The sequence below is a fragment of the Barbatula barbatula genome, assembly GCF_947034865.1.
Source record: "Barbatula barbatula genome assembly, chromosome: 8".
In the NCBI taxonomy this organism is placed as follows: Eukaryota; Metazoa; Chordata; class Actinopteri; order Cypriniformes; family Nemacheilidae; genus Barbatula; species Barbatula barbatula.
In genome coordinates this window covers 4,273,634-4,293,293 of record NC_136771.1, presented here as the reverse complement: position 1 = coordinate 4,293,293, position 19,660 = coordinate 4,273,634, and the positions used below count along the sequence as shown (strand labels likewise).

At 40.4% G+C, this 19,660-nt stretch overlaps 1 protein-coding gene across 2 annotated transcripts in view; it reads left to right on the top strand.

Moving 5' to 3' along the window:
* usp34 (ubiquitin specific peptidase 34) overlaps positions 1–19,527 on the top strand; it is a 46,792-nt gene extending 27,265 nt beyond the window's left edge. The window contains exons 38-76 of one of the 2 annotated variants that reach the window (XM_079463236.1): positions 21–325; positions 412–575; positions 672–737; positions 879–1,025; positions 1,112–1,168; positions 1,353–1,430; positions 2,325–2,419; positions 4,095–4,267; positions 4,351–4,501; positions 4,623–4,701; positions 5,107–5,160; positions 5,239–5,334; positions 5,435–5,499; positions 6,115–6,190; positions 6,325–6,372; positions 6,543–6,608; positions 6,723–6,803; positions 6,916–7,001; positions 7,593–7,761; positions 7,884–7,958; positions 8,054–8,205; positions 8,322–8,475; positions 8,881–8,925; positions 9,004–9,108; positions 9,420–9,567; positions 10,040–10,344; positions 10,472–10,801; positions 10,912–11,069; positions 11,183–11,261; positions 11,341–11,467; positions 11,672–11,779; positions 13,668–13,772; positions 14,001–14,125; positions 14,215–14,338; positions 14,469–14,548; positions 16,771–16,911; positions 17,013–17,159; positions 17,245–17,401; positions 17,483–19,527. In XM_079463236.1, the coding sequence (XP_079319362.1) occupies positions 21–325; positions 412–575; positions 672–737; positions 879–1,025; positions 1,112–1,168; positions 1,353–1,430; positions 2,325–2,419; positions 4,095–4,267; positions 4,351–4,501; positions 4,623–4,701; positions 5,107–5,160; positions 5,239–5,334; positions 5,435–5,499; positions 6,115–6,190; positions 6,325–6,372; positions 6,543–6,608; positions 6,723–6,803; positions 6,916–7,001; positions 7,593–7,761; positions 7,884–7,958; positions 8,054–8,205; positions 8,322–8,475; positions 8,881–8,925; positions 9,004–9,108; positions 9,420–9,567; positions 10,040–10,344; positions 10,472–10,801; positions 10,912–11,069; positions 11,183–11,261; positions 11,341–11,467; positions 11,672–11,779; positions 13,668–13,772; positions 14,001–14,125; positions 14,215–14,338; positions 14,469–14,548; positions 16,771–16,911; positions 17,013–17,159; positions 17,245–17,401; positions 17,483–18,186 (5,425 nt within the window). In that variant the 3' untranslated portion in view covers positions 18,187–19,527. Of the gene's footprint in view, positions 1–20; positions 326–411; positions 576–671; positions 738–878; positions 1,026–1,111; positions 1,169–1,352; positions 1,431–2,324; positions 2,420–4,094; positions 4,268–4,350; positions 4,502–4,622; positions 4,702–5,106; positions 5,161–5,238; positions 5,335–5,434; positions 5,500–6,114; positions 6,191–6,324; positions 6,373–6,542; positions 6,609–6,722; positions 6,804–6,915; positions 7,002–7,592; positions 7,762–7,883; positions 7,959–8,053; positions 8,206–8,321; positions 8,476–8,880; positions 8,926–9,003; positions 9,109–9,419; positions 9,568–10,039; positions 10,345–10,471; positions 10,802–10,911; positions 11,070–11,182; positions 11,262–11,340; positions 11,468–11,671; positions 11,780–13,667; positions 13,773–14,000; positions 14,126–14,214; positions 14,339–14,468; positions 14,549–16,770; positions 16,912–17,012; positions 17,160–17,244 lie in introns of both variants that reach the window. The other variant, XM_079463235.1, reaches the window with a different exon arrangement.
* The last annotated feature ends 133 nt before the right edge of the window (positions 19,528–19,660 follow it).

Here is a 19,660-nt window from a genome sequence, read left to right as displayed (position 1 = left end):
ATGTATGTTTTCCACCGCAGTCGTGAGATTTTGGACCAGCAGGACGGGGCCATCGAGGACGACGGTCTCACGGGTCTCCTGCGGCTGGCCACCAGCGTCCTGAAGCACAAGCCTCCGTTTAAGTTCTCGCGGGAGGGGCAGGAGTTCCTGAGGGACACGTATGACCTGCTCTTCCTCTTGCCCAGCCTGAAGGACCGACAGCAGCCCAAATGCAAGAGTCCGGCGGCCCGTGCCGCAGCGTACGACCTGCTCGTGGAGGTGGTGAAGGGCTCGGTGGAGAACTACAGGCTGCTACATAACTGGGTCATGTCTCAACACATGCAGGGTGAGCGACGGGACGTCATACACGAATCGATAACCTAATAAACATCCCATTTTTCAGTCTGGTTGAGCTACTTGCTTGTTTTGTAGCATCTCACGCTCCGTATAAGTGGGACTACTGGCCCCACGATGATGTCAGAGCCGAGTGTCGCTTTGTGGGACTGACCAACCTGGGCGCCACCTGTTACCTGGCGTCTACCATCCAACAACTCTATATGATCCCAGAAGCCAGACAGGCGGTCTTTACAGCCAAAGTCAGTACAGCACTCGTGTTTTTGTGTCTCACATCAATTGATTTGAGATTTGGTAGGATTTGTGATGTTTTTGTGTATGTCTGTGTTTGATTTTAGTATTCAGAGGATATAAAGCATAAGACCACGCTGCTGGAGCTGCAGAAAATGTTTACCTATCTCATGGTACGTGCTGCCTGCTCCTATATAAACTATGTTTATAGACCTCGATGTATTTCAGTGAAACAAGCTAAATAAAACGCTCTAAAAATATATGTTTGACACTAACACACAACTCTAAACTCATGCGTATGTGTGTGTGCACAGGAAAGCGAGAGGAAAGCGTACAACCCTCGTCCGTTCTGTAAGACCTACACCATGGATAAACAGCCGCTGAACACAGGAGAACAGAAAGACATGACAGAGTTCTTCACAGATCTCATCACCAAGATAGAAGAGATGTCTCAGGACCTGGTACGACACCCGTCTGTCTCGAGCAGCTTTGTGTATCAGTGATATCTAGCAGTCAAACCAGACTAATGGTTGTATGTTTGTTTCAGAAAAACACAGTCAAAACACTGTTTGGAGGCGTCATCACCAACAACGTGGTTTCACTGGTAAAACCGGATGTATTAAACACGCTTATTTAAAAGGAAAAGGATTGAAATAACCTTACAAACACAAATTGTGACGTTTACATCCTCCTCAGGACTATGTTCTGCCTGCTTAATATCAAAAGACAGGAGCCTTTAATAAACAGATTTGAAGCGGATTGATTTGTTTTTGTCCGTGTGTTCGCAGGACTGTGATCATGTGAGTCAGACAGCCGAGGAGTTTTACACCGTGAGATGTCAAGTGGCCGATATGAAGAACATCTATGTGAGTTTTTTGTCTGCTGAGCTTTAGTGTGTGTGCAAGGTACCGGGGCTAGTTGTCACACTCTTTTTCTCTAGCAAACATTTCTCTGAATAGGCTTATTTGTGAAATTGCGATTTATTTAACCAACAGTTTTCACAAAATATATAAGAATTTTGGTTTTGAGGACTAAAGTGATGGCTAATCTCTGGCTCAGACTACACAATATTTGTTAAAATATTCAGCGACGTCAGAGCCGATAGTCTTGCGGTAACACGCTCCGACATATAACGCTGTTGCGCTCCGGGCGATCCGAGTTCGAATCCCTGCGAAAAAATATTCAACGACATAAATTCTTATTAAAATAATTTCTAGACTTAAAATATATTAGTCTCGTGTTGATGATAAAAAAAGAGAAGGTGATACTAGCGTTTGACTTCTGGAAGCAAGACCAAGAAATGGCTCCTGAAGCGCCATAATTTGTGTTGGATGTTGTGTCATCCAAAATGAATGTTTGTTCACAAAATTGTGTAATTGGGCTTTTGATTCACCTGACTCACCGGTTATACAGTAAAGCAGTCTGTGTGACTCGTGCATTCTTCATAGAAAAAAAATACTTTTAACTACGTCTTGGCTGTAGTGCTATAATCTTTTTAAAAGTATGAGTTAATGGTGAACATGTCATGATGTAGTGCTCCTTGAAACTCAAGTATAATTCATGAAACTTTACATCTAAACTGCTCAGTTTGTTGTGTTTTCTTGCCTTGTGTCTGCAGATATGCAACGGTAAACATAGTTGTTTTAGGACCGGTTTTTTGTGCCCCCAATTTGAGTTATTTTTCCTCCTTTACATGTTTGGGCTCGGTACATCCCTAGTATTTGATTTGATTCCACACCTTCAACTCTCTTTCTCTTTAGGAGTCTCTGGATGAGGTCACCATTAAAGACACTTTGGAGGGTGATAACATGTACACCTGCTCTCAGTGTGGAAAGAAAGTACGTGCTGAGAAAAGGTATGAGTCTTTGCTTTGGATGCCTCACACCTGTAACAACCGTTTGTTGTACTACTTGAATTTAGTTGTTTGAGCTGCTTTTACCATCCATTTCCCATTTAAAGTGCAAATTCTGTCCTTTTAAAAATCATCCATTTCACCCAGGTGCACATTCACATTGAGTCATTTAGCAGACACTTTAATATCCAAAGCAACTTACAATAGTACAATAGGTGCTAATACAAAGTTACTAGTTTCAACAAAAGCTAGACCACTACCTGTTGAGAGAAGAGGGTTAGTGTACTTTTTTTTTACACTTCAATCGGCTGTTAAACGATTAATCGCATCCAGAATAAAAATTTGCGATTGCCTAATATACAGCGGGTAAAATAAATAGTGAACACATGCTTTTTTCTCAGTAAATATATTTCTCAAGGTGCTGTTGACGTGAAACGTTCACCAGATGTCATTAACATCCCAAGAAAACAAAACTAATAAGTGCAAAAATGAAGTTGTGTGTAATACAATAGAATGACACGCTTACTGAAATGTATTTAATGCTTTGTACAAAAGCCTTTGTTGGTAGTGACAGCTTCAAGATGTATGGAGAAATGAATCGCTTGCATTGCACAGGTGTGATTTTGGCCCATTCTGTTTACTCCTTTGTCAGAAATCTTACGACAAGCACCTGGTCGTGGTTGGTTAATGGTGAAATTATGTTCTTTCCACCCTTTTATATGCCATCAGTTGGGGCTGAACCAGCTGATGTTCATTTCCATGGACAAGGGGCAGGATTGCTTTGCACCTGCCGTTCTTCATGTGTTCAATACTTTATCATTTGTCTCATTTTATTATACATAACTTAATTTGTGAACTTATCATTTTTTTGTATGTATCGATTGGATCGGTTTCAACAGCGCCTTGAGAAATATATTTACTGAGAAAAATGGTGACATGTTCAATACTTATTTTACCCACTGTACGTCTGTGCATATTTGTTTTGTATTTATTAACACACACACAAGTGCGCACACATGCAATATTTCCTAAATATATACATGTATATATTTACATTTATATATAATGAAAATTATTTATATAAACATTTATTGACATACAAAATTAATGTATTACACAAACACAAACTTTTATTCTGGATGTGGTTGGCCTGGGCCTCAGACAACACTGCTACGGACCGCTGGCTGGACGTCTGATGAATAAGGCACACTTTTCTGGAAAGGCTTCAGCATGTGCAAAGTCGTCTTCTGATTGGTTGAATTCAGGACACAGGATTTCTAGGAGACATGCGTGTCGCGTTTAACAGTCCGCCTGGAAACAACACAAAGCAGTCTGATCGAAGTAGTAAGCTGTTGAGTTTACATCGATTGCAATTAGAATTCATGACAATCGATTCAACTCTAAATTCTTAAAAGTATGCGAGGTTCACGGCATGAACTCAAAAACGTTGTTGCTGTTAACTTCTGAGACATTCGTGAATGCACACCGATCTGTTACTGTGGGGACATTTCAACGCCTCTAAACATGGCGCGGCATACAACAAAACGTGACTGGTCGCTTTACCTGTCAGTCATATGGCCTCTTGGGCGGGCCTTGACCCAAAGGCCTTTTCTAACACAACAGTTCTCAATGTCCTTTACATAGCTTTTCAACAATCATTTCATTCTTTTTCTCACAGGGCGTGTTTTAAAAAGCTTCCCCGGATCTTGAGCTTCAACACCATGCGTTACACGTTCAACATGGTCACCATGATGAAAGAAAAAGTCAACACACACTTTTCGTTCCCTCTGAGACTTGACATGACGCTCTACACAGAGGACTTCCTCATGGCCAAGGGCGACAGGAAAGAAGGTACTCCAGGGATCGAGTCTTTGTGTTGTCGCAGTCCTGTCACATTGTCTACTTTATTCAACTAATCATGAGCAAATTGTCAGGTTTCCGTGACGACAGCGACGCGAAGCCAGCTGAGAGCTATGAGTATGACCTTATTGGAGTGACTGTGCACACGGGAACGGCGGATGGCGGCCATTATTACAGTTTCATCAGGGACATAGTGAACCCGCATGCTTACCGCAATAACAAATGGTGATTATTTACCCTCTTCTGCATACACACAAGGATGCATAAGTTACGTTGTTAATTATTAAGAAATTGACTTTTAGATGTATTTGATGCAGTCAAGTGATGATGCCACTATCTGTTGCAGGTACCTGTTTAATGATGCTGAGGTGAAACCGTTCGATTCAGCGCAGTTGGCCTCAGAGTGTTTCGGTGGAGAAATGACAGTATGTACTTAAATATATCTTCTACTAGGGCTGTCAAACGATTAATCGTGATTAATCGCATCCAGACGCTTACATAATATATGTCTGTGTACTGTGCATATTCATTTTGTATTTATAAACGCATACGTGTATACATATTTTAGATATATTTACATATATATTATTTATTTACATATAGAAATAAATGTATATATTTTCAATTATTGGTAAATATAAATAAATATATGTATGTGTATGTGTTTATAAATACAAAAATAACATGCGCAGTACACAGACATATGACATATTTTATAACCTTTTATTCTGGATGCGATTCATCGTTTGACAGCCCTACACACGAGTCCATCCAAAATACTTTTTCTGTAGTTGTCTTTGATATTGAAATATGTGTCATTTGTGTTTCAGACAAAAACGTATGACTCTGTCACCGATAAATTTATGGATTTCTCCTTTGAAAAGGTTGGTGATATTTTTTTTTCACATTTCCCCTCAGAATAATCTCAGAATGTCATAACGTGTGATTCTTGCTGTCTGTAGACCCACAGTGCCTACATGCTGTTCTATAAGAGAGTGGAGGTGGAGGAGGAAAACGGGAAAGACTTTAACTTTGACATCTCTCCTGACCTTCTGGAGGTACAAATGCACCGTTTCTGTGTAATATCACCTTTAAAATACACAGCGCGTGTCTGTAAGTATGACACTGTAATGGTTGGCATCTCTCTTTCTCTCGTAGTGGATCTGGCATGACAACATGCAGTTTCTTCAAGACAAGAACATCTTCGAACACACATACTTTGGGTAAGAGAACATTGAACTGTGATTGTGCAGCCGCGTAAAAAATGAAGAGACCAAATGTTCATTGAATCAACATTTCTAGATAGTATCGTTGTCATTCCAGTACAATGTCGGTTGAATTTCAACAAAATCAACTCTCAGGAATGACATAAAGTCATCCAACTGTATTGTGAAAGAGTAACAGCATGACAAGACGCATGACTACAAACAATAAAAGTCGAGGTTTTCTCATCATTTAGTTTTTTCCTAAATACTTGTCTTATTGCTTAAGTGATTATGAACTTGTTATCTTGGTATTATTAAAGGTCTGAAAAACTACCGAGCATCTTTTCTGTTATTTTTACCCTTTTTCTCCAGTTTTCATTTTCTGCAAACAAATGCAACTAGAAATGATATTTTATTTGAAATTTGGTACAAATGTTGTTAGTAGGTCACAGAATGACACAAAAATTTAAATTTTACCTAAACACATACCTATCCATTATAAAACGGTTTCTGGAACGGTCTCGTATGTTTTTCGGCAGTTGTGTTTAAATAACATTACAGCCAATTTTCAAGAATATATTTGGTATCTTTGACAACATTTGTTTATTTTGTGTTCATTTGTTCGGCCTGTAGTTTCATGTGGCAGCTGTGCAGCAGTATTCCCAGCACTTTACCGGACCCTAAATCCATTTCCCTCATGACTGCTAAGGTGAGTCTGCTTCATTCATTTCATCTCTGAAGATCGCCACGACAAACATCATTACCTGAAAGGCTTTCAGAACGACCATGTGACCGTCTATTGGAAACACAGAGCTTGACATTATTTTTCTCTTTGTCTCACAGCTGAGCACATCATTTGTTCTGGAAACTTTTATTCACTCCAAAGAAAAGGTGAGACAATTTTGTTCTTGCTTACAAATGCCACTCAATGGGGATACAGAGAGATTATTTGCTTAATTCCTTCATTTCATTTAAATCATAACATTGTATGATGATCAAAAACATGATGAATAATATCGATGAAATCAAATGAAAATGTCAATCATCCTTTTTTCTTTCAGCCCACAATGCTGCAGTGGATCGAACTTTTGACCAAACAGTTCAACAACAGTCAAGCTGCTTGCGAGGTAAAACGCTTAACATCCAGCTTCCCGTTTCACCGACCTCTTAAATAATTTACACATCTGAAATACAAAGAGCTCTTCTGTAATATGTCTGTGTGTGTATGATGATGTCTGCAGTGGTTTTTGGATCAGATGGCAGATGACAACTGGTGGCCCATGCAGATTCTCATCAAGTGCCCCAATCAGATCGTCCGGCAGGTGAGCGTTTCCAAATCAAGAGTACTTTCCAGTTTTGTGTTTCTATAACCTTGATCAGATCTGCTGTTAAACAGAGACACAATGAATGATGTTGTCTGCTGTAATGTTTTAGATGTTCCAGAGGTTGTGTATCCATGTGATCCAGAGACTGAGACCAGTCCACGCACACCTGTACCTGCAGCCAGGCATGGAGGACGGGTGTGTGATGCACGCTTTCTATTTATTACAAAGCAAACATGATTAATAGTGACCCAAGAATAAAAAAGTTGCAACCACATTGTGCATTCAGTTAGTTAAAGTGCTTTTGTCATTTTGTATTCATTAAAACAAATATTTTGCTTTATTGATTTCCGTGTTAGTTTATTTTTTATTTTCAGCTAATAATCTTAGTGCCTTTAAAACTCATTTAATTTATAATGATCTATAGGTGAACAATCCACCCAAAAACATAATTTTCTCACCTTCACATTGTTCAGAACATATATGCATTTCTTTGTTCTTCTAGGGGAAATATTTGGAAAAATGTCAGGTAACCGAAGAGATCTGTTTGGTATCTGACATTCTTCCAAATATCTTCCTTTGTGTTGAGCAGAAAAAATACATTTATACATGTTTGGAACAATCTGAAGGTGAGTAAATGATGACAGGATTTTGAGCTATGGCTAAAAAGCAGCACTTTATTTTCGCTCCATCTTCAGTTTTTATTCGATTTCAACATACAGAATTTTTATGTATTTATTTTTCTTATATACATGTTTCTATTCTTATGTCTGTTGCTTTGGTCTTTAGCTCTGATGACATGGACGGGCCGGTGGAGGACATCGGCAGTCGTTCATGCGTGACAAGATTCGTCAAAACGCTGCTGTCGATCATGGAACACGGAGTGAAGCCTCACAGCAAACATCTCACCGAGTACTTCGCCTTCCTCTACGAGTTCGCCAAAATGGGCGAAGAGGAGGTAGCCATCATTTCATATATGTATCAGTAGCCAGCGTAAAAAAAAGTTTTACCATGATTTGTGAGTGCATAAATTATTTCCAGTGAATTTTAAATCAATACAGTGTTTCTTTATTCACGCAGAGCCAGTTCCTGTTGTCTTTGCAAGCCATTTCTATAATGGTGCATTTCTACATGGGCACTAAAGGACCTGAAAACGTGAGTAATTTGCCAGCGAAGATCTACCCTCATCTGCAGCAATGACATCATCAGTGACATCATTCTCTCTCTCTCTCTCTCTCTCTCTCTCTCAGCCTCAGGTGGAGGTGTTATCTGAAGAAGAGGAGGGTGAGGAAGACGAAGAGGAGGACATCCTCTCGCTGGCAGAGGAAAAGTACCGCCCCGCCGCTTTGGAGAAGATGATCGCTCTCATAGCTCTGCTGGTGGAGCAGTCCAGATCTGAGAGGTGAACTTTTTTCTTCGTGATTCATAAATTGTTATTTTATTTGCCTGTCTGTATTCATTCTGAGGCGTTTATCGCGTGATATCCGCATCAACGCTCATGTCTTTGTTTATCTACAGACACTTGACCTTGTCTCAGAGTGACATGGCTGCCCTGACTGGAGGAAAGGGTTTTCCCTTCCTGTTTCAGCACATCAGGGACAGTATCAACATCAGACAGACATGCAACCTCATATTCAGCCTCTGCAGATACAACAACCGCCTGGCAGAACACGTGAGAAACTCGCACTTGAATAGATGCGTTCACAGGCTACTGACACAACAATGTCACGTTGTGAATTTAAGGGAAAGTTCACCCAAAAATAAAAACTGTGCCATCATTTATTCACCCTCATGTCGTTCAAAACCTGCATATGATTCTTTATTCTGTAGAAACCAGAAGACGAGATTTTGAGGAATGTCTCAGCGGTTTTGTGTTCATATAGTGGAAGTCAATGGTGTTCTGCTGAAGAAAGAAAGTCACACAGGTTTGAAATGACATGAGGATGAATAATGATGAATTAATTTTCATTTTTAGGTGAACTATCCCTTTAAGCTCACGGTGTGTAGGAATTGCATTTTTATACATTTCTACATCGAGATAAATTATTCTCACGGTTTGTGTTTTCCTCTGGTGTAGATCGTGTCGATGCTGTTCACCTCCATAGCCAAACTGACACCAGAAGTGAGTACAACACTCATGCACACATTATACTTTCATCAACAAACACAATTTCATATCATATTTGTGTTCGTCTCTCAGGCAGCGAATCCCTTCTTCAAACTGTTGACGATGTTGATGGAGTTTGCGGCCGGCCCTCCTGGAATGCCTTCGTTTGCCTCCTACATCCTGCAGAGGATCTGGGAGGTAAATCGACCAAAATGCATTTTAAATAAATCTACAGTCACGTGAAATTAAAAGAAAGCGATTAACTCCCGGTAAAAACACACAGTAAAATTGTATTCAAAATGAACCGGGAAGTATTTTGTCAACATTACGTACAGCTCTTGTCTTTTTCAATGGGAGTGATCTAGTATTCATTGTCACTAGTTTTGGTTTCTGGTCCTACAGGTTTAACAGTTGCTTTTTCTTTCTTCGCTTTGATTGAAACATGTGGACCATTTGCAGCACAGGTTGAGTCTGTATGCAGCCGTTTCTGATCTCTTTCTCTGTCTCAGGTTATAGAGTATAACCCATCTCAGTGTCTGGACTGGTTGGCGGTTCAGACTCCCCGTAATAAGCTGGCTCACAGCTGGGTTCTGCAAAACATGGAGAACTGGGTGGAGAGATTTCTGCTGGCGCACAACTACCCGCGTGTCCGAACCTGTGAGAACACGCTTTTACACACCATATGAAAAAAATAATGCATGGTGCCAAAAGTTTTGGGATGCCCTATAAGTCGAATTAAAATGTCAGAATGTCATGACATTTCTGAAAATCACATTAAGTAAAAAAAGGTTTATGTTCACTATCTTCTGACGATCACAAAGTGTCGCTTATGTTTGTATTTTAACACTTAAAAGCAGCATAAAGTGTTGCATACAATATGTTTATTATTGTATAATTCAGTCGAACAAACAGGATTTTATTAAATGTTATGCTTGATTGACACGTGAATAAACACTTTTTGTTATGTAATGCAATGACATTGAAAGATGATTGAAAGACAATGAAAGTGACCTTTAAATGTGCTTAACACAAAACCTTTATTTGAACCACTTCTTTTAAAAGCCGTATTGATTTACTTTGTCAGGTTCTTCTGTATTGTAGGATATCTTTTCATATCTGTTTCTCTCAGCTGCGGCGTATCTTCTGGTGTCCCTCATCCCGAGTAACTCCTTCCGTCAGATGTTCCGCTCCACGCGTTCTCTTCACATCCCGACCCGTGACCTTCCACTGAGTCCCGACACGACGGTCGTTCTGCATCAAGTGTACAACCTTCTGCTGGGTCTGCTCGCCCGGGCAAAACTCTATGTGGATGTGCCAGTGCACGGCACCACCAAACTGGTCCAGTATTTCAGCTTCATGACCTACTGTCTCATCTCCAAGACAGAGAAGCTCATGTTCTCCAGTTACTTCATGGACCTGTGGAACCTCTTCCAGGTATCTCAGAACAGACTAAGAGACATTTTGAAAAATCTAAAAGTAAACTATTTGTGTATTGTATAGGAATTATTTTTATCTTGACATTTTATTCTCGCTTTTCTCATTTTATTCGTTCACACCAAAGCCCAAGTTGTCAGAGCCGGCGATCGCCACGAACCACAACAAACAGGCCCTTCTGTCCTTCTGGTATAACGTCTGCATGGACTGCAGCGAGAACGTACGGCTTATCGTCCAGAACCCAGTCGTCACCAAAAACATCGCCTTCAACTACATCCTGGCCGATCATGACGATCAGGAGGTGGTGCTATTCAACCGCGGCATGCTGCCGGCATACTACGCCATCTTGCGCATGTGCTGCGAGCAGTCGCCCGCATTCACCCGCCAACTGGCGTCCCACCAGAACATCCAATGGGCCTTTAAAAACCTCACGCCTCACGCAAGCCAGTACCCCGGGGTAAGCACATCCTTTGGTCCTGTCACCAAAAACACAACAAATCTTACAATTAATTGAGAAACGAACAGGTCTTCTGAGGGTGAAGGTAAAGGTTATATGTCTTTGTGCAGGCGGTGGAGGAGCTGTTTAACCTCATGCAGCTGTTTGTGGCTCAAAGGCCTGACATGAGAGAGGAAGAGCTTGAGGATGTCAAGCAGTTTAAGAAGACCACCATCAGCTGTTACCTGCGGTGTCTGGACGGCCGTTCCTGTTGGACTACGCTCATCAGGTACTCGCACAGCCATGCTTGGTGATGCTCGATTCATCTGTGAATCTTATTCTCCCAAAAAAAGGACATGATTTTCATTACATGATTTCTGAAACTGATTCTTGCTCTCACAGTGCCTTTCGTATATTGTTGGAGAACGATGAGGACCGGTTACTGGTGGTTTTTAACAGAGGACTGATTCTCATGACAGAGGTATTCATATCGGCTGTTTGTTTCTACTTTAATCTTTGATTGAAGTAGATTGCAAGTTTAAATATGTCTTTGCCCGCAGTCGTTCAACACTCTGCACATGATGTACCATGAGGCCACAGCTTGTCATGTGACGGGTGACCTTGTGGAGCTGCTCTCCATATTCCTGTCTGTTTTAAAGGCCACGCGACCCTACCTCCAGCGTAAAGGTACCACCCATAATCCACTGCACACTCCAAACTAAAAAATAGCTTTTTTGCACACTGGTGACCATTTTAGTCTGAAATTGTTGTATCCACCCTGTTTGATCAGCATGGATTAGTTATAAAGATGTCACCATTATTCAGCGGCATACGGCAATATAACTGTTTTTTTAATTTTGTTATTCGACTAAGCATTATTTCCCTTTATAGATGTGAAGCAGGCTTTGATCCAGTGGCAGGAGAGAATAGATTTTGCTCATAAACTGCTAACGCTGCTGAACTCCTACAGTCCTCCAGAACTTCGCAACGCCTGTCTGGGTGAGTATCCTTCAGTCACAATGAAAAATTACAATAGCTGTAACTAATAAATAAATATATAGTTACATCCATAGTAATACTATTCATATTTAGCTGTGCCAATTGATGGATCGAATTTATTGCAATTAACTTTGTAATACTGAGAAAGAAACAAATTAGATCATTCCAAGATCAAATATATTGTTAAATATTGAATAAGTGTTACAGAAAGTGGCTTTAGTAGTCAATGTAATATGTTTTACCCAAACCAATGCAGAACCAAGAAATATCATAAATGTACAACCCAAAACGGACCCGAATATTATTTTAAAACTGGACCCGATTCCGACTGGTCTCGACTCGACCCACTCGGCAAATATTCCACAGCAAATTCAGTCTGTAAATAAGTTGCTAAAATAATGTTGTCATGCTACCACTTGCGATGCAATCCTCCTTTGTTTCATTTATTCTTCTCTCACCAATTGAACGAACATGTTTCATTTCATTAATTCTTCCAGCTTCATAAGTCCTATCACGGTGACGTATGATGGCGACTTTGCACGTTTGTGTTGTTTTTCTTTCTCGAATGACGTAAAATAAAACTTCAGTTATTTGCCCTGTTTAACTACAATTATGATTGCTTGTTTAGTGCCATCCATGACCGCTGAAATTAGCAGCACTTGTATGCTATCATCTCTGTGTTATCTGAGAAGAGTCTGACCAGTTCTTTTGGAATAACAAGAAGGTTCATTCATATTATAAACATGAGGGAAAAAGAATACGCACTTTTCCACACATCTCTCATCCATGATCACAGACTGCGTGTAGTAATTCTGCGGCGGAGTTTTGCTGCTGGTAGCTGAGGATGTTTGTGTTTTTTCCCATATTTCTAGACTCACACTTTTCTTATCCTAATTTTACGAGATGCACCTTACTAAACACACGCACAGTGCTGACTGTCACTGATCGCGGCTGCGGCTGTGTTCTCCGATAGCATCGGTTATTAGACACAATGTTAATCAGGGCGGGTCCAGGGTCCTCCCTGAAGACCTCTAATATGTTTTATTTGTGGGTTTAATAGTGTCATTGGCCGCCAATTTTTTATCCATTTACGGTACAATCAAGTTTGCTTATCCTATCAGAGTATGAGAACCTGTCCGGTATATCTATCCTGCATGTTCTTTGTTATTGCAAGTTAACATTATTCTTATCAGGAGAATGTTTAGTTTTGGTGTGTGGCGTATAGTGTTATATTTTAGATGCATCATTCTATTTTATTTATAATTAAAAATGTACATTAAATATTAAGAACCATGATATAAACAGATTTATATGATACGAATCACGGATTCATTTTTCATTACACTCGAAGGTTGGCGTTCATCTCTTGGCACTTATGCAATGTTAATAAATGCATTCCTTACTTAATCACACAGGGAGTGCTTTTTTGTGTTCTTGTGATACATTGTTTGATTCTAAGAACAAGAACAGATGAAGTCCTTTTTAGTCCTGTGATTCATAAACAACTGTAAAGGGCTGTCAAGTGTGTTTTTTTCGTTGGGTGTAAGCTTACACGCCTTTTCAGGTTCTAACTCTAGGTTGTGCTAACTTACAGCCTACGTAGTTTGTCTTAGCAGGCATTCACCAACAAGTCATTGAAAACCTGTTTATGACAAGATCACAAAATACATTTTGAGAAATTCCTTCTGGTTTTGCGTATATACAATCAAAGTCAGTGGGGGGGTCAGTGTTGTTTGGTTACCAGGGTTTTCTGTAGAAGAAACAAAGTCATACAGGTTTGGAATGACACGAAAAGGAGTAAATGGTGACAGCATTTCTGCTTGTGTGTATCTATAAATAAAGGCATTAAGTGAATGTGATTTTGAGGTGTGACTGTTCTCGTCCTCAGATGTTCTGAAGGAGCTGGTCCTCTTGAGTCCTCATGATTTCCTGCACACCCTCGTACCCTTCCTGCAGCACAACCACTGCACCTATCACCACAGCAACATTCCCAGTGAGTAGAACCAGTACACATGCACAATATCAGGCCTTCAGGTACATCCAGGCATTCGAAGTGTATTGTTGTTCTAGTTTTGGGTCAACCACTCAGAACACCATAGCATTTCCCTGGCAACCACTCCTAGCGACCTATAGCATGATCGTGACAGGTTTTCTATTTTCTTGCTGTACTGTGTATTTTTCTGTTGTGTAACACTTTGTTTGTGTATTTGTGTGTGTATAGTGTCATTTGGGCCGTATCTGCCCTGTAGAGAAAACATCAAACTGATGGGAGGAAAGAACAACATCAGACCTCCTCGACCTGAGCTCAACATGTGCCTGCTGCCCTCCATGGTGGAAACCAGCAAGGTGTGTGTGAGACAGAGAACCGAGGTCAATACAAGCTTTAGTTCGTGTGTGTGTGATAACAGATCTAAGTGTCTTTGTGTTTCCTTTAGGGTAAGGACGAGGTGTACGACAGGATGTTGTTGGACTACTTCCTGTCATACCATCAGTTTATTCACCTGCTCTGTAGAGTCGCAATCAACAGCGAGAAATTCACAGAGACGCTGATCAAACTCAGTAAGAATTCTTAAGTTAAAACCTGATAAACTATAAAAACCAAAAAACTTTATGCAAACGCAAATGCAAATTTATGCTGTACGTATCCCTTATGTTTGTTTTGTGTTGATTCTTCTGTACTTGTCTACAGGTGTGTTGATAGCTTATGAAGGACTTCCTCTGCACCTGGCTCTCTTTCCAAAACTGTGGACAGAACTTGCACAATCTCAGGTAAAAAAATATATACCTTAAATAGCATAAATATAATATTATATGCTAGCTAACATTTCAGCTAATGTGCGATAGTGAATATCGCTTAACACAAAAAATTCTTCGTCTCAGAAAATTAAATATTACATGAGATCAATAAATTAATATTTTAAACAGAAATGGTCCTGCTGGTAAATGAAATCAGCATCTCCATAAAGCTTATCAGCGGAAGGAAGCAGGAGGTGCTCTAAAATTCCGGGTAGATGGCTGCGTTGACTGTTATCTGAAAAGAGGACTTTGGCCTATTGTCCACAGTACATTTTGCATTTCATTTGGAAATCAGTGTCCCAGAGTCTGGAGGAAGAGTAGAGAGGCACAGAATCCATGTTGCTTAAAGTCCAGTGTAGAGGTCTTCAGGGGTCCTTAGTTGCGGACTCGAACCCGAAGAGACCTGTGATTGTGCTACACAGACCCGAAAGTTGAACCCATACCAGTTAAGACCCGAGAAATGCCAGAAATGTACTACCCAGCCCCGGCGCAGACTCGACTATTATTTGAAAGTTAGACCCGAACCCGGCCGGAAAGCCGGTCTTTGGACACGATCAGCACAAATTCTAATGTGACCATGAGTATGGTGTTGCTGTGCTTGACTGGCACGCAAACTCGCCTGACCGAAATATACTTTATATATTATTGTATGATCAACATTATATAATGTAAATGTGTATCAGTCTCCTGTCGCGCTGTTTACGGCTTCAAACTGCACCTTGACGGCCTCACTCGTCACTAATAACCATGTTTCAGGACTTCATGAGATGATTTTATTCATTGGTGGACAGAAAAAACACAAATCGCCTTAAACTTAAATGTTCAACGCAGTGTTATGTGTGTGCGTGCCAGCTGCATCTGAGCCAGCTGCATCATTTCCTTAATGCGAGTGTATGCTTTATTTCACTTGTTCTTGTTTAGAAAATTATGTTAATATGATAACCATATGTAGAGTCGAGCGTTTATTTTCATTTTGTATTTTCGCTTGATTAGGAAAACCTGTTTATGTAGTGGGTTTATTTTGAGTAAAATAAATACTAACGTACCTGCTCTCACGCAGCACCTGATGTGTTCTCATGTACCAAAATTTGGCACCATTGATTTTTTGTGAATCGATACCCTATTGTACCCACATCATTCGGATGGTGCCCTTAAAAGTACCGAGTCCGGTACCCAACCCTAGCTGTATGACACACTGTGCCTTGTGCTTTGTGTAAGTGAATGCATTGAGCAGCAGATTTAGAATTTTCTTGAGATTGATTTGTCACAATAGGTACAATAGGGATAGTGGATTGGCAGTACATTTACTACTGATAAAGGGCGTGAAATACACACCCGATCAAATGTCACCTTCATTGTTTCTGTGTTAGCAAGTTAGATACCGTTTACATGGTGACATTGGCAAAACAACAATGTTGAGAACATCAGAGAAAAGCCACTACATAATCAAATTAAGATCTAGTAACTGTTGTATGTTCTATAAAGAGCCAGACCTTCTCCAGTTGTTGGTTGTGTTTGCGTGTGGTTCATACATTGTAATTCACAGAAGTCCTACCAAAGAAAACGTATGTCCTTGTTTGTCACATGCGCAACGCATCAATTTTTCTGATGTCTGGACTCTATCATCAGGGGTTTAGTAATATATAAACCGTTGATTCAATATGTTTGGGTTAAATACATTCTCTAAGAATTTATATTTCAAGTTTGGACTGGAAATGATGCACCCATAACGCTGGATTTCCCCTGATATGGTTTTAGCCTTCTAAATAACCAATTTAGTTTTAATTCTATTGCATGCGGAAGCTGTAATTGAACCTTCTATAATGAAATGTTGGAACTTAAGCGATCTAGAAATAGATTTGTTATTTCAATTTTGTTCAAATAGTATCGAATCATAAGCTGACTGTATTGTTGCACCTCTAAAACTAACTGTTGGGCTTACTTTTGCACCAAAAAAATATTAAAAGAACTTCTGTGACAATAGCTGTCAGTCTTACCTTAATAGTCATAACAGCGGAAAATATTTGAAGCATTAAACCGATGACAGTATTTCGATAATTGTAAGAGCGCTGTAATGCCGCGGTGATTCCAGTTTGACTGCCTATTAATTAAACAGTTTAATAAACCAAACAAAATATGCTTTCCTGTACATCCTGAATGTTTTAAAGTCTTCACTTTTGTCTCTTGTTTGTCAGTGTGCGATGGCGCAGTCGTGTGTGAAGCTGTTGTGTGAAGATCCAGCGTTCGGAGAGTACATGAAATGCATCCTTATGGACGAGAGGTCTTTCCTCAACAACAATGTCGCCTACTCTTTCCTCACTTGCTTCTTACACAAGGTAAACTCACACGCACTGTACGTGTCAAACAAACCCAACATTAACAACATTAACATTGACACATGTACTATGAAAAATAAACCTCACGTTTTGGTGCGCAGGTGCAGGTCCAAGTATTATCGGGCCAAAGCTGTTCCAACCTTATCAACGTCTTGGTGACCAACCTTCTGAACGAATACCACAGCCTGCAGCCTGAACTGACCAATCAGAGAGCAGAACTCTGCAAAACCAGTTGCCTCCTCAATGCAGTCAGTACTGTGACCTCTTTAGTTCTCGTATGAGCCTTTGAACTCAACTTATCTGTGTTCGTCTCTCTGTATCTGTCTGTTACAGGACCTGCGGGCACTGGTGTTGATTCTCTCGGTTTACACACCTCAGCAGTTAGACCCGGCTTTGGATCCGGCGTTGCAGGAGCTGCTGTCCAAATGCAAGCTGTGTCTGCAGCATCGGGCCACGTTAGAGGTCGAGGCAAAGGAACGAAAAGTCAAAGGTGAATTCGTCTTGTGTTGTTCAAGCCGTCTTAAAATCACAGCTTGTCGCTTACTGCTGTGTGACGTTTTCTCTCTCTCAGCGGAGGAAGAAGGTGTCACCCCCGTTAAGCGCAGAAGGGTCAGCAGCAGCGTGGACGATCGTCCAGCAGATGGCGGCGGCAGTGGCTCCGTGTGCCCTCCCTCGACCTCTTCTTCATTGGTTCCCTGCTCGGAGCAGAAGGCGGAGACGGGCGAGGCGCTAACGCCGACCAGCACTTCAGACACGGAGACCCGAGACTCCTCCCTCATCGACCCGGGAACGGAAAACGAGCCACCCTCTCCTGACAGCGTGTCCCTGGAGGAGAAAAAAATGGACGTTTCCTCGTCTTCGTCATCGTCGTCCTCTTCGTCGTCTTCGTCATCCTCACTTCCCGAAGCGTTTAGTCGGACAGGTGAATCTCAGCCACAACAAAGAGAGGAAGAGGAGGAGGAGGAGGAGGAAGTTAGAAGGAAGGAGACGCAAGAGCATGAAGCAGAACTGGACAGAGAGGAAGTCCCCTCCTCTTCCGCTGAATCTGCGCTCCTGCTCTCCAGCCTTCCGGATGCCGCTGAGGGGCTAGGCTGTTCACACCAGGAGGCGGAGTCAGGAGGATCCGGACACGCCCTCTCACAGGGAACATTAAATTCTGCAGCGCAACAGCAGGATGCTTTGGAAACACTTTGTCGCACTGTCGAGGCCACTATCGCTGTGGTTGCCAAACTGTCGAACGGTGGGAAAGGAGGGGCACGCCCCTCGGCATTGTGATGACGTTTTCTTCGTTTTCAGAATAACTTGAGTCGGGTTATCTTTGCCCAAACTCATCAGCTGTTTTTCCATCACCATGTTGCTCTGAATATTAGCGGTTACCGCGGTAACTTATCTCAAATAGCGCAAAGGGCATTTTTTTCTTTTAAACAGTTTTTTCCGTTTTTGAAGTGGTTTGTTTTTGAAGCTGCAGTGAAAACAGGGAAAAGGTTTACAATGTTTTAGTCCCGTCAGTGCATAATTTAATTTGCGTTTTTATTCACGTGTATTACTGATCGTCTTCTGTGCCAGTTTTGTACTTGCAGATGTTTTTTTCTCTGTGGTTAATATCAAAAACTATGTTTACTTGTGCATTGAAACGAAGAAAGAACCACAAAAACATTGATTCTGTAAAGAATCTTCTAATTGTTGCCTGGCTTTGTAAATGACATGGTTATATATATATCTGTAAGATATATGTATACAGTATATATCCAATGGAGCGCAGTATACTGTATATGTAAATCTCTTGTATATATACCTACGTTGTGTATATAGAAACTTAAGGTGCTTTTTTGTTCAGGCAGAGAACATTTGTTGCCTGAATATTGCACATTTGCTGGAACAGTTGGAGCTCTATTTTATTTACCAAAAACATTCCATAATCTATTGGATGTCATTCTTGCGTTCTATGTATTTGAGTTTCTTTCTGTTTTGATTTATTTTAATATAGGATATAACTTAATAAAATTTTAATATGATTTAATTATGAACAGAGTCAAAAGCAGGCTGTTGGCTGATTTCTTCTGTGGCAGTATTGTGTGTGTAACTGATTCCTAATGAGCTTCACAGCGGTGTTTGAAGTTGTGTAATAGCTTACATTCTTTTTTTTAGGTACAACACTACATCTTTTTGTACTATTGCGCAGTGCACGGTTATCGTGAAAATTAATTTTGTATTCATTTGATTATAGGAGCTGATCAAATATTGTCTTTGGAAAAGAAAGGAGAAATAATTATTTGAGAAGGCTTTTACTTTGCGTTTTTAGATTTCTTGATCTGTTTATTTTTAGCGTATTTATTTTAATATTGCTAAATGGTTGTTTTTTTCTTTTCTTAGTGCCTCAACTTTAACTCGTATTTATGTTTCAGGCAACATTTCTAATTTAGTTTGTTTCCAAATAATATTTAAGCATACATTTTATTTTTATAATGTTTTAATAGTTTAAGTTGACGTTAAAAGCCCTTGAATTGTGGGGTACACTGTCTTTTGTTATATACTTCCACACATTTTTACTTCGCATTGGTCATCCAGATATGAATTGCTTCTTGCTAAACTAAATTTGCATACTGCATCATTTGTCTAGCGTACTACCATACTACTAAATCATTTGATCCTATTCCAAACACACTGCCGCTCCACTGGTTTTAATAAATACTGTATGGAAACTTGAAAGCCGCGGTCTGACCTATGGGAAATGCAAAGTTGCATACAA